At 37.0% G+C, this 13449-nt stretch overlaps 1 protein-coding gene and 1 long non-coding RNA gene across 2 annotated transcripts; one reads left to right on the plus strand and one right to left on the minus strand.

Annotated features, from left to right (window-relative positions):
• Positions 1-4296: 4296 nt before the first annotated feature.
• LOC104120890 (uncharacterized) lies at positions 4297-11529 on the plus strand. Its single transcript, XM_070195992.1, has 5 exons — positions 4297-4655; positions 5096-5335; positions 8075-8158; positions 10372-10501; positions 10624-11529. Exons 1-5 carry the CDS (start codon positions 4408-4410, stop codon positions 11329-11331), a joined length of 1410 nt encoding a protein of 469 aa, XP_070052093.1. The 5' UTR covers positions 4297-4407; the 3' UTR covers positions 11332-11529.
• LOC138906652 (uncharacterized) lies at positions 10711-12737 on the minus strand. Its single transcript, XR_011414171.1, has 2 exons — positions 12566-12737; positions 10711-11371 (listed from the first exon to the last, which is right to left on the minus strand). It is a non-coding gene; the product is annotated as an uncharacterized lncRNA (long non-coding RNA).
• Between the last annotated feature and the right edge of the window lie 712 nt (positions 12738-13449).

Raw genomic sequence — 13449 nt, forward strand, 5'->3', positions numbered from 1 at the left:
ATGGCATTCTGAACCTCAACCCATTTAGCCTTAACTTCGTCAAAACCGGCCCTCAGTGGCCCAACTTCTTGGCTAATGGTTACCACTTCCTACTCACTTTGTTGCAAATGGGCTTCCAAAACATTGGCCTCAGTGGCCCTGGTTTCCAGTTCTGAAAAACGAAGAACAATTTGGTCCCCTTCCGCCAAAAGTTAATCTCGTTCAGAAGTGAGTTCTTCCTTCTCTCGGATTAACCTTTGTAGGCCCTCAAAAGCAAGAAAATTGGCCTCAGAGATAAGAAGAGGTAAAACTTAAAATGCATTCATTCAGAAGTTGAAAAATAGCAGAAGAAGAAAGAAACATACCGATGCGACATTATGCATGACATTGTTCAACAAACACTCTCCCGAGAGTGTCTGAATCTTTCCCCAATCCTTCTCTGAAGCCAATGGGTTCAGATAATTTTCAAGCTCCACCGACGGAGAAAGAAGGTTGCACGCGGTAGAGACTGAAAAGGTAACATCTGTCCTCCTCTGAGGATCCTCGGAAGGGGCAACGTAATTTTGCCCCAAAATTCCCATGAACAGTGGACTGTGGGAGAGAAATGCCTTCAGCACGGCTAGGTGCGACCGATGGAGGTGACATTGTTGGTGGAAGCGTAGATGAAGATGGAAATGATGTAGCAACAACTAGTGGAGAAGAAGAGGGTGATAAAGTTGGTAAGGGAGAAGGACGGGAAATATCTGAGCACTGGTTGTTGGGTGCTCACCAACCAGGTACGGCAAGGACCCGGTACTCTGCCTCATAGTACCAGGCACAACAATTGGGGCTCGAGAACGAGATTTGGCATTTTCTATCAAATCAAACTCTCCCCAAAGTGCTGAGACATCGTCCTCGGCGGATGTGACTACATTAACAAGTTGAGTATCCTGTTGAGAGGATAAGGATCGTTGTCTTATATGAAGAGAAGCTCACTCATTACTAGCTTTATCATCATCAATCACTACAGTGTCTATAACCGTCCCGGAGGGAGGACCGGCCAACGTCGCCACCTGGGATGATTCGGAGGCATCAACCTTTGCCCTCTTATTCTTCTCCCTGGCCGCAAAGAAATGCCTTCTTTTTTGTTGCTTTTTCTTTGGCCGGGGACTCCGTGAAGAAATATTTGTGCACGGAGTAGACCCGGAGGCATCCGTTCGAGCAAGCGCCTCTTGGAACAGCCTCGCTGCATCAGCAAGGTCAGCCAAAACATCCTTTTTAGGGATCTCAACTGAGCCCGTGGGTAGACTTAATTTGACAAACAAATCAGGAGATTCAGCCAAATTTCACATATAAAAAAACTAAAGCAAAGCAAATTACAGTTATCATGGTTTTTGGCCTTCTACCCGTATTTGATGGACCATTCTTTCCACAAGCGGATTTCGGACGTGGTAACGTCCAAGATATTTTGAACCTACCGGTCTAACCCTTCTAGCATCGATGGAACCCATCAGGTCTCTATAACATACATGAGTTAAATGATTAATACAAGCGTGGAAAATCATTTAGGAGGAGCGTATTGAATGAAACTTACGAGAACGGTTCCAAACAACCGGAAAAGATGAAGCAATTGTCAGAATAATATTACCGAAAGCAATTGCAATGAACTGTTCCATCCATCCTCGGTCGTTGTCATCATCCATACTGGATATCAAAGCATGGTGACCACGTTTGGAGAGATTTATCAACCCCCCGCGGAAGGCTTTGAGGGAGTACAAATTCATCATATGAGCCAATGATAGCTCTTTTTTGGTTTCCAGACACAGGCGCCGAAGACAGGAGACCGTCCTCCATACAGAAGGACTTACTTGCGCCAAATACACCTGATAACAGAGACAAAATTCTACTATCACAGTATCAAGTTCTCCGTTCAAAGAAAATGCACCCAAAGTAAAATGGTACGTATAAAAATATGTGAAACCCTCTCTGGGAAGGGTCACTCGCTCTGATAGATCAGGAGTGATAATGTCCAAATCTTGGCAGCAGCAGTCTTCCTTCACAGTAGGGATACTCGAATGATGAATAGAAGATGGGTACCTGCTAGCCGCCCATGTACGAGGGCTATCAGGGGAAAATTTCCACTCCAAATCCTTCAAAGTACTAAGCCTTCTAGGGATTATGGAACTTACTGTTGGAGGAACGGAATCCTCGTTCTTAATCTTGCTCTTCGAAGAACTAGCGCATTTAGATGAAGAATCCATTGGAGAAGAGAAATAAAAAGTTATGTGTCGAGAGAAGATTATAGAAGATATGAAGAACATGAATGCAATTTGAAAGCTCAATCGACTAGTAAGACCCAAAGGAAAAGAGAGTCGATACGTATAGGTGAAATTTTAAGAAAATTACCTCTACCATAGATGGCCTTCTACCCGTATTTGATGGACCGTTCTTTCCACAAGCGGATTTCGGGCGTGGTAACATCCAAGATCTTTTGAACCCACCGGTCTAACCCTTCTAGCATCGATGGAACCCATCGGGTCTCTATAACATACATGAGTTAAATGATTAATACAAGCATGGAAAATCATTTAGGAGGAGCGTATTGAATGAAACTTACGAGAACGGTTCCAAACAACCGGAAAAGATGAAGCAATTGTCGGAATAATATTACCGGAAGCAATTGCAACGAACTGTTCCATCCACCCTCGGTCGTTGTTATCATCCATACTGGATATCAAAGCATGGTGACCACGTTTGGAGAGATTTATCAACCCCCCGCGGAAGGCTTTGAGGGAGTACAAATTCATCATATGAGCCAATGATATCTCTTCTTTGGTTTCCAGACACATGCGCCGAAGAGAGGAGACCGTCCTCCATACAGAAGGACTTACTTGCGCCAAACACACCTGATAACGGAGACAAAATTCCACTATCACAATATCAAGTTCTCCGTTCAAAGAAAATGCACCCAAAGTAAAATGGTACGTATAAAAATATGTGAAACCCTCTCTGGGAAGGGTCACTCGCTCTGATAGATCAGGAGTGATAATGTCCAAATCTTGACAGCAACAGTCTTCCTTCACAATAGGGATACTCGAATGATGAATGGAAGATGGGTACCTGTTAACTGCCCATGTACGAGGGCTATCAGTGGAAAATTTCTCCTCCAAATCCTTCAAAGTACTAAGCCTTCTAGGGATTATGGAACTTACTGTTGGAGGAACGAAATCCTCGTTCTTAATCTTGCTCTTCGAAGAACTAGCACGTTTAGATGAAGAATCCATTGGAGAAGAGAAATAAAAAGTTATGTGTCGAGAGAAGATTATAGGAGAGATGAAGAACATGAATGTAATTTGAAAGCTCAATCGACTAGTAAGACCCAAAGGAAAAGAGAGTCGATACGTATAGGTGGAATTTTGGGCGGCTAAAATACTTGGCTCCAGTTACCTCGATAACCGGCAAAAGGCGTGCTAAATCATAGGAGGACACGTATTCTAGGCATTAAATGTGGAGGGACAGGCGTCTAATTAACCGTCAGTAACTTCAAAAGGAATTTTAGTAATTCACGCCAAAAGAAGATTCTCACCAACTTTTCGGTAACACAAAGTTATGTCACCGGAAAGTAGGGGGACTATCTTTATTGGGTAAAATATGTTACGATACATGGCCACTAAAGAAGGAGACACGTGGAATCGAAGCCGGGAGGACAGAAAATCGGGCACATCTATCTCGTGTGTCACCGAGAAAGGCAAGTCTATAAAGGCATTAAGCATGATGCGTCCGGTAGCATTTAATGAAGAATATTTCACAATATTAAAGAGTAACGACTCATTACAAGAATTTAGTCATTTATGTTTACCGTTAGGTTTTCATTACGGCACTTCAATAATTATCATTAGTGGTGGGCTCAACCATTACACCTACTAATCTATAAATAATAGACTCAACAATAATTACAAGACACGATTTTCTAGACATCAAAGAATTCTTCCAATACAACATCTTGATACTATTTTTCGAGCTTCTTGTTCTTATCATCATCGTGCAAGTATCTTGCGTTCAAATTGACTGATTCATTATGGGTTCAAATTATTTGTTGTAATTAGTATAAAAGTTGTAAACAATTAAAAAGGTATAAAAGTTGTAATTAGTACTAGTAATTTTTGTCTTTCGAATTCCGTCACTCTTTTCTATAGGAGTAAATTAGTTAAGTACAATAAATTGTATTATTTTTTCCAAATGGTGGGGGGTTCTAGACTAGTTAGTGCGCTCGTGCTAACCAAATTTGTATGTCCCCTAATTGGGGAGACAACGGTCATTTTAGCACCGAACGGGCTTGAATTTCCCTCCTCCTCCCTATACCTATTGCCATAAGCTTGTGTACGGCATTTTTGTCGCTTCCACTATATTTGACCGTTGGGGTTGAGAGACAGAGAGAGAAGCTGGAAAATGGGTTTTCGTGGGAGAAAGAGAGCTGCTCCGGTGAACATCGACGATGTCGGCGGCGAAAACCAGAAAACTTCCGAGTATGAACAGTTGAGGGAAAAAAGAATCAAAGAAAATCTTGAGAGAATGCAAAACTTAGGAATTTTTGACATATCACTCAAACTCAAGTCCGTTAAGACACCCACCGTTCGCAAAACCCCTCAGCGTCTCTCTCCATTGCAGCCTTCTGGACCCGCTCGACGTTCCTCTAGGTATACTCCACTTATTTTAGTGTATTTACTCAAACAGTATACCCATTTTTTACTGTTGGAACTTGGGTGTATATCCTCTACTTTCTTTTAAAAATCTTTATAAAAATAGAAGTAATATTTTTGCTAATTTTGTTTGGAGTTTAAGTTGTATATACCATCAGTGTAAAAAAGCTTTTTGCACTATTAGGTCATCCAAAGTGTATCTACATATAAATCTTCTTAATATGGGAGATCTGTAATCTCAATGTGAGATTTGTAATCTTGAAGATGAAACAGGTTACCTGCTGCAACAGGTAAATGTGATCTGATGGTATGAAAATTCTTTACATTGACGGTGTATATAACTTAAAAGACCACTTGATACTTGCACGGAAATGAAAAAAGAATGCGGACATGTTGTAATTTCTAATGACTTATTCTTGTTTGTTTGGGGAATTTAGGCTGCAGAATGTAACACCACTTAGTTATTCGGAGGTGCATCTTTCTAAGATTGATAAATCATTGGAAGATGAGCAGAATTTGTTGAGGGAGGAAGGGTCAAGGCCAGAGATTTACACGGAAGAGCATGAGAAATTGTTGGGTACAACTGATTTGAGCTGGACTCTGTTTGTGGATGGATATGGAAATGATGGGAAGCGAATCTATGATCCGGTCAGGGGAAAAACTTGTCATCAATGTCGGTAAGGAGATATTTTTAGGTCTACACTATGCATTTATTGTGCTTTATGTAAAGTATAAAATGATTTTCATCAGCATTGCTACAGACATTACCTTCAGTTGGGAACTAGTATCATCAGTAAATTCTTGCTTCATGTTGTTCCTAAGCTAACCTTATGTGACATTGACAAAATAATGAAAAATGAGGAAATAATATGAATGACTTGAAAAATGATCTGTGAATTTCCTCAATCAGATTTCCCACTGTATTAGTATTGGAATCTGTATTTACATCTTTATTTTAAGGTGGTATATTATTGGTTTTATTACCCTATCTCAAAATGGTGCACGCATCCAATTGTTCTACCCGAGCCTAGAAATTTTTAAATATGCAAGGGGCCAGTACTCAGTAGTGCTTTCTCTATTGTGATGAATTTTGCAAGGGCTATTTTCTTTGATGGTACTTAAATATTGATTTGATGTTCGCTCTCTTACTCTCTCACTCTCACACACACGTATATATTTTCCAGGCAGTTTTATTGTTTTTCTCATGTATGCCTTCAGTAAATTCTTGCTTCATGTTGTTCCTATAAGCTAACCTTATGTGACATTGGCAAAATAATGAAAAATGAGGAAATAATATGAATGACTTGAAAAATGATCTATGAATTTCCTCAATCAGATTTCCCACTGTATTAGTATTGGAATCTGTATTTACATCTTTATTTTAAGGTGGTATATTATTGGTTTTATTAGCCTATCTCAAAATGGTGCACGCATCCAATTGTTCTACCCGAGCCTAGAAATTTTTAAATATGCAAGGGGCCAGTACTCAGTAGTGCTTTCTCTATTGTGATGAATTTTGCAAGGGCTATTTTCTTTGATGGTACTTAAATATTGATTTGATGTTCGCTCTCTTACTCTCTCACTCTCACACACACGTATATATTTTTCAGGCAGTTTTATTGTTTTTCTCATGTATGCCTTCAGTAAATTCTTGCTTCATGTTGTTCCTATAAGCTAACATTATGTGACATTGGCAAAATAATGAAAAATGAGGAAATAATATGAATGACTTGAAAAATGATCTATGAATTTCCTCAATCAGATTTCCCACTGTATTAGTATTGGAATCTGTATTTACATCTTTATTTTAAGGTGGTATATTATTGGTTTTATTAGCCTATCTCAAAATGGTGCGCGCATCCAATTGTTCTACCTGAGCCTAGAAATTTTTAAATATGCAAGGGGCCAGTACTCAGTAGTGCTTTCTCTATTGTGATGAATTTTGCAAGGGCTATTTTCTTTGATGGTACTTAAATATTGATTTGATGTTCGCTCTCTTACTCTCTCACTCTCACACACACGTATATATTTTTCAGGCAGTTTTATTGTTTTTCTCATGTATGCCTTCAGTAAATTCTTGCTTCATGTTGTTCCTATAAGCTAACCTTATGTGACATTGGCAAAATAATGAAAAATGAGGAAATAATATGAATGACTTGAAAAATGATCTATGAATTTCCTCAATCAGATTTCCCACTGTATTAGTATTGGAATCTGTATTTACATCTTTATTTTAAGGTGGTATATTATTGGTTTTATTAGCCTATCTCAAAATGGTGCGCGCATCCAATTGTTCTACCTGAGCCTAGAAATTTTTAAATATGCAAGGGGCCAGTACTCAGTAGTGCTTTCTCTATTGTGATGAATTTTGCAAGGGCTATTTTCTTTGATGGTACTTAAATATTGATTTGATGTTCGCTCTCTTACTCTCTCACTCTCACACACACGTATATATTTTCCAGGCAGTTTTATTGTTTTTCTCATGTATGCCTTCAGTAAATTCTTGCTTCATGTTGTTCCTATAAGCTAACCTTATGTGACATTGGCAAAATAATGAAAAATGAGGAAATAATATGAATGACTTGAAAAATGATCTATGAATTTCCTCAATCAGATTTCCCACTGTATTAGTATTGGAATCTGTATTTACATCTTTATTTTAAGGTGGTATATTATTGGTTTTATTAGCCTATCTCAAAATGGTGCGCGCATCCAATTGTTCTACTTGAGCCTAGAAATTTTTAAATATGCAAGGGGCCAGTACTCAGTAGTGCTTTCTCTATTGTGATGAATTTTGCAAGGGCTATTTTCTTTGATGGTACTTAAATATTGATTTGATGTTCGCTCTCTTACTCTCTCACTCTCACACACACGTATATATTTTCCAGGCAGTTTTATTGTTTTTCTCATGTATGCCTTCAGTAAATTCTTGCTTCATGTTGTTCCTATAAGCTAACCTTATGTGACATTGGCAAAATAATGAAAAATGAGGAAATAATATGAATGACTTGAAAAATGATCTATGAATTTCCTCAATCAGATTTCCCACTATATTATTATTGGAATCTGTAAATCTTTATTTTAAGATGGTATATTATTGGTTTTATTAGCCTATCTCAAAATGGTGCGCGCATCCAATTGTTCTACCTGAGCCTAGAAATTTTTAAATATGCAAGGGGCCAGTACTCAGTAGTGCTTTCTCTATTGTGATGAATTTTGCAAGGTCTATTTTCTTTGATGGTACTTAATTATTGATTTGATGTTCGCTCTCTTACTCTCTTACTTTCTCACTCTCACACACATAGATTTTCCAGGCAATTTTATTGTTTTTCTCATGTATGCCTTCATTCAATACAATTTCCCCTGGAAGAATATAGTAAGTTATGACAATGTGGTTCTTCACCTTCTTTCTACAGACAAAAAACTCTTGGTCATCGAACTCATTGTTGCAAATGTAACCTGGTTCAAGGACAATTTTGTGGAGATTGCTTGTATATGAGGTAGAACATCATGTATATCAAAATTTTGATATCTTCTAATGTTTAACCGTCTTTATGCACTCACTATGCCGAACTTCTCAAATACACAACATAACTGAAGCAATTCTATCGAGAAGTGTATTTTTATCTTGACGTCTATATTTGTCTTTCTATGCCACTCGATGATGGAACTACTATCTTAGTTAATTGTCTGTATATTTGGTCCTTTTGAGCTTTTTAATCAGCTTTGACGATATGCATCTATTCTCCTGTCATTTAACCACTTGTACTGATACCTTGTCCCCATATACACGTGTCTATGTTGTGAAGTTGGATATTTTCAACCCAATAAGAATTATATGGTACTCCCTCAGTTCTAATTTATGCACCATTTGACTCGGACCAGAGTTTAAGAAAGAAGGAAGACTTTTGAATTGGTGGTCTAAAACAAGCCTTAGACGTTTGTGCGGTTATAAAGAATCTCAATAAGGGTAAACAAGAATTTTAGAGTTAAATTGTTTCTAAATATAGAAAGGTGACATTCTTTTTGGGACAAACTAAAAAGAAAAATGTGCTACATAGATTGGGATGGGGAGGGAGTATCAGTTTAGAAGTTTCTTCCTTGCTATCTTACCTGTTCAAAAAAAAAAAAAATAAGAAGTTTCTTCCTTAAACACGCAACCTGGAGTTTTCTATGACGGGATACAAGACCAACTTTCAGCTTCGTATTTGTGAATTCCTTATAATGCAACTCATGTAGTGCAACTGGATGCAAAACTCCTATGACCAGCTTTTTTTTAGACACGTAATTAGAAAAAAATCCCAAGATAGATTCTCGGATACTGGTTGGAGTATCCCCCCCTTTACAAAACGCTGATGATATGTATTTTCGTTAGAAGGGGAACTTCAGAACTTTTTAGTTGTTTTATCATGTTGTTCTGGAACTTTAAGAAAGAAGGAAGACTTTTGAATTGGTGGTCTAAAACAAGCCTTAGACGTTTGTGCGGTTATAAAGAATCTCAACAGGGGTAAACAAGAGTTTTAGAGTTAAATTATTTCTAAATATAGAAAGGTGACATTCTTTTTGGGACAGACTAAAAAGAAAAATGTGCTACATAGATTGGGATGGAGGGAGTATCAGTTTAGAAGTTTCTTCCTTGCTATCTTACCTGTATCAGTTTAGAAGTTTCTTCCTTGCTATCTTACCTGTTCAAAAAAAAGAAAGCTAAGAAGTTTCTTCCTTAAACACTCAACCTGGAGTTTTCTATGACGGGATACAAGACCAACTTTCAGCTTCGTATTTGTGAATTCCTTATAATGCAACTCATGTAGTGCAACTGGATGCAAAACTCCTATGACCAGCTTTTTTTTAGACACGTAATTAGAAAAAAATCCCAAGATAGATTCTCGGATACTGGTTGGAGTATCCCCCCCTTTACAAAACGATGATGATATGTATTTTCGTTAGAAGGGGAACTTCAGAACTTTTTAGTTGTTTTATCATGTTGTTCTGGAACTTTAAGAAAGAAGGAAGACTTTTGAATTGGTGGTCTAAAACAAGCCTTAGACGTTTGTGCGGTTATAAAGAATCTCAACAGGGGTAAACAAGAGTTTTAGAGTTAAATTATTTCTAAATATAGAAAGGTGACATTCTTTTTGGGACAGACTAAAAAGAAAAATGTGCTACATAGATTGGGATGGAGGGAGTATCAGTTTAGAAGTTTCTTCCTTGCTATCTTACCTGTATCAGTTTAGAAGTTTCTTCCTTGCTATCTTACCTGTATCAGTTTAGAAGTTTCTTCCTTGCTATCTTACCTGTTCAAAAAAAAGAAAGCTAAGAAGTTTCTTCCTTAAACACTCAACCTGGAGTTTTCTATGACGGGATACAAGACCAACTTTCAGCTTCGTATTTGTGAATTCCTTATAATGCAACTCATGTAGTGCAACTGGATGCAAAACTCCTATGAACAGCTTTTTTTTAGACATGTAATTAGAAAATAATCCCAAGATAGATTCTCGGATACTGGTTGGAGTATCCCCCCCTTTACAAAACGATGATGATATGTATTTTCGTTAGAAGGGGAACTTCAGAACCTTTTAGTTGTTTTATCATGTTGTTCTGGATCCAGCTCACCGTATAGCAGGGTGGAACAAGTGGCTTCAAGTCACTTTTCGTCTTTCATTTTGCAATCTGTAGCCTTCTGCGCAATGTGTTATTGAATTACTGAATGCAGATATGGAGAACATGTACTTGAAGCGAAAAAGAATCCGGACTGGATTTGTCCTGCTTGTCGAGGAATTTGCAACTGCAGCTTGTGCCGGCAAGCAAAAGGATGGGCTCCTACTGGTCCTTTTTATAAGAAGGTAATACTCTTTATACGAATTTCATGTTACAAACTTTTGATTGTTCTTTCAATCTCTTTGTCATATCTTTCCTTTTTACCCCTTTTCCATTTTCAAAACTCTTGATTGTTCAACCTATCCAGATTGCAAGATTGGGTTACAAGTCAGTTGCACATTATCTAATTCAAACCCATCGAGCTAGTGTCAGTTCTGAAAAAAACTTGACACCATTCTCTGCAAAAAGATCATTACCTTTCTCAGATATGGAAGCTACAATGAAAAATGAGGAATTTTGCAACTACAACAGTGAGTCACAAGGGCTGGCGATGAATGCTCAAACCGAGGTGAAAACAATGGAACATGATCCTAATGAGAACAATTTAGCACCAGAAAGTAGCACAGAGCCCTCACTGAAGCGTGCTTTTGCTGCTGAGTCTAGCGGTGAACCCTCATTACTACTGAATAATGACTCCAAAAACTGTGGTACAAATCTGGTGCTCTCATGCGACAATGTAGGGAACTCCTCAGCGGACAACAAACCAGGAAATGAAAATGCTATAGGCAGTGCATTGACTTCAAGTGCACTTATGCTTACCGAGTTAAGTGATGGCTACAATGGCGACTCACCACTTGGTTATGAAAGTGATGCTGGGAAAAAGCAATCAAACGAAGAAAAAGAGGATGGCACTTATGTCCCAGATGACAAAAACTGTGGTATTTTGGTTGGTATGGTTGCACCAGAAGCAAGTTCAAAGTCGAAAAAGAAGCCTTGTCGAGCTGCTGCACAAGTCATTGGTAGCATTGCTGGAAGACTAAGGCAGAGACGTGGAAGCAGCAATCTGGAAGCATAACAATATCCCAGATAACAAATGCTGCGATAGTCTTTTGCACCTGAAAAAGGTTACAACGTTAAATGTTAAAAGCATTTGCGAATCACATTGTGACAGTGGAGTCTAGGTGGCTGGTAGATTTTGCTAAATGTAATATATAATCCTGTGCAAGGGTTACTCTTTTCTTTCTTTTTCTATTCTCTATTATATTTTGCAAAACTTTTTAACTGACTCAGTTATAAAAAGGAGCTCTGAATGAGTCAAAATTCATAGTATATTCTCCTAACATAACTGTTACAGTTGATAGAAGATTAAAAGAGAGCATGTAGAAGCACCAATTCGAGGCAATATTTAGTCAGCTCTTGTGTAGTTCTTGCACTATGACCTAATAACTTTATACAATAAATCATGATACAAACTTGTTATAATTTTTTCAACTCCCAGTAGAGCAATTTGACCAAACCACAAAAGGTTTAGGTTAAGCCCAAAATATAGTCAGCTCCAGGAACAGGTCCTCGACATACAAGGCATATCAACTCATTCATCTCTTCCCTCTCAAGTAAATTGCCAATTTGGCTTTCTAAATGAATTTAACTTTATACACGTAAAAGAATTTTTACACTGTTAAATTAATTAAATGATAATTATAAGTAAATGTTTATAAAAAATGACTTGATAATTTTAAAAATGAAACATGTTATCTGCTAAATAATTTGAATTATCGGTGTATAAAAAGTTAAATCATTTCTAAATATGATAAGTTGCGGCATATCTCGATTCTAACTATTGTTTCATTTCCAATCTATGACATCATTTGTTCAATTCATTGAGAACATGTGACTTGTACAGGCCTTCTATAAAGGACACAATTTCACGAACAACATTTACTTGCTTGTCATGTGATGGGACACAATTTTCATCTTCATATATTTTCCAAATCTATAAAATATGTGTAGTGTCAAGATTGCCCTTTCTAAAACGCCAGTGCTACCGAAAAGAATTATGAAAATATGGTCCTAGATTGGAGCAAGGACTTCTTTAAAATGTATTTATGTCATAAATTTTGGGGAACAAATAAGAACAATGGTTAGAGTGGGGAATAATATTGCAACCTAGCCTATATAATAGGGATCAATTTAGAAGTTTCTCCGTCTGTCTCTAAAAACTCCTTAACAAATTATGCGCGAGTTTACAAAACAAAACACAGTAGAAGAGGAAAAGTAATTCTAAAAAGAGTAAGGAATTAAAGAAATACCCTAAAGCAGTTGCTTTCAGAAAGTGTCATCCTATCTGATCTGCTCATGCATTGTTCCTAATCCATTTTTGTGAAAAGTTTGAGTTTTCTTTCAATTGATGATTACTTACGTAAAAGCAACCCGTACTATTAGGAGCAATCCATGCAAGGGAAGTTTCACTAATTTTCCTAAGAGTTCTAACTTGTATACACGGACTTTATTTATTTATTTATTACACTCAGATTACTTAAAGGATAACTATATATAATTGTGCGCTTATAATAAATAAAACTGGTTAATAAAACAGACAACCTATAGGATGTTAGTATTGAAAATTATTTTATAAATAACTGCAAACAATACAAAAAGAGTGTGTTATCTTATTAGTAATATAACCAAATACAAAGAGAGTTGTAATTTTCACATTTACAAAAGGATTAATTGATCTAAATGACCAAAAGTAAACCCACAAACACAAAATCTTTATTTCTCAAGTGGATTAACCATGTTCAAGTTACTTTTCAACATTATTATGGTTTGAGGAATGTATATTGGCCCTTTGTTGACTCGATTAATTGGTATGCCTATACTCGCCTTATGTTCTCTCTCTTTTAATCAAAATATCATATTAAACTTTTTAATCAATCTTTTGTTGACTCGTTCAGTTAGTTAACATGTTCAAGTTTCTAAACAGAGTTACTGCTTTAATATGATTACTCTAACCTAGCGTTTTGACATATATTTGGTTAAAACTTGAAAAAATGAGTTTTAGAAAATGAGGTAAAAAATAGTTTTTGAAAGTTGAAATTGTATTTGGACATGCATTTTACTTGAAAAGAATTAAATGTTTTGTAACAAGAAAAATACAAAAACTTCAAAAATTACTCTAGATCTGTTTTTGGGA

This window comes from Nicotiana tomentosiformis, chromosome 2 (genome assembly GCF_000390325.3).
Source record: "Nicotiana tomentosiformis chromosome 2, ASM39032v3, whole genome shotgun sequence".
Lineage (NCBI taxonomy): Eukaryota > Viridiplantae > Streptophyta > Magnoliopsida > Solanales > Solanaceae > Nicotiana > Nicotiana tomentosiformis.

Coding starts and splice junctions, on each gene's coding strand:
- LOC104120890 (XM_070195992.1), top strand. CDS start 4,408: ATGGGTTTTCGTGGGAGAAAGAGAGCTGCTCCGGTGAACATCGACGAT. Junction 4,656..5,095: donor CCCGCTCGACGTTCCTCTAG/GTATACTCCACT, acceptor TGGGGAATTTAG/GCTGCAGAATGTAACACCAC. Junction 10,502..10,623: donor CTGGTCCTTTTTATAAGAAG/GTAATACTCTTT, acceptor CAACCTATCCAG/ATTGCAAGATTGGGTTACAA.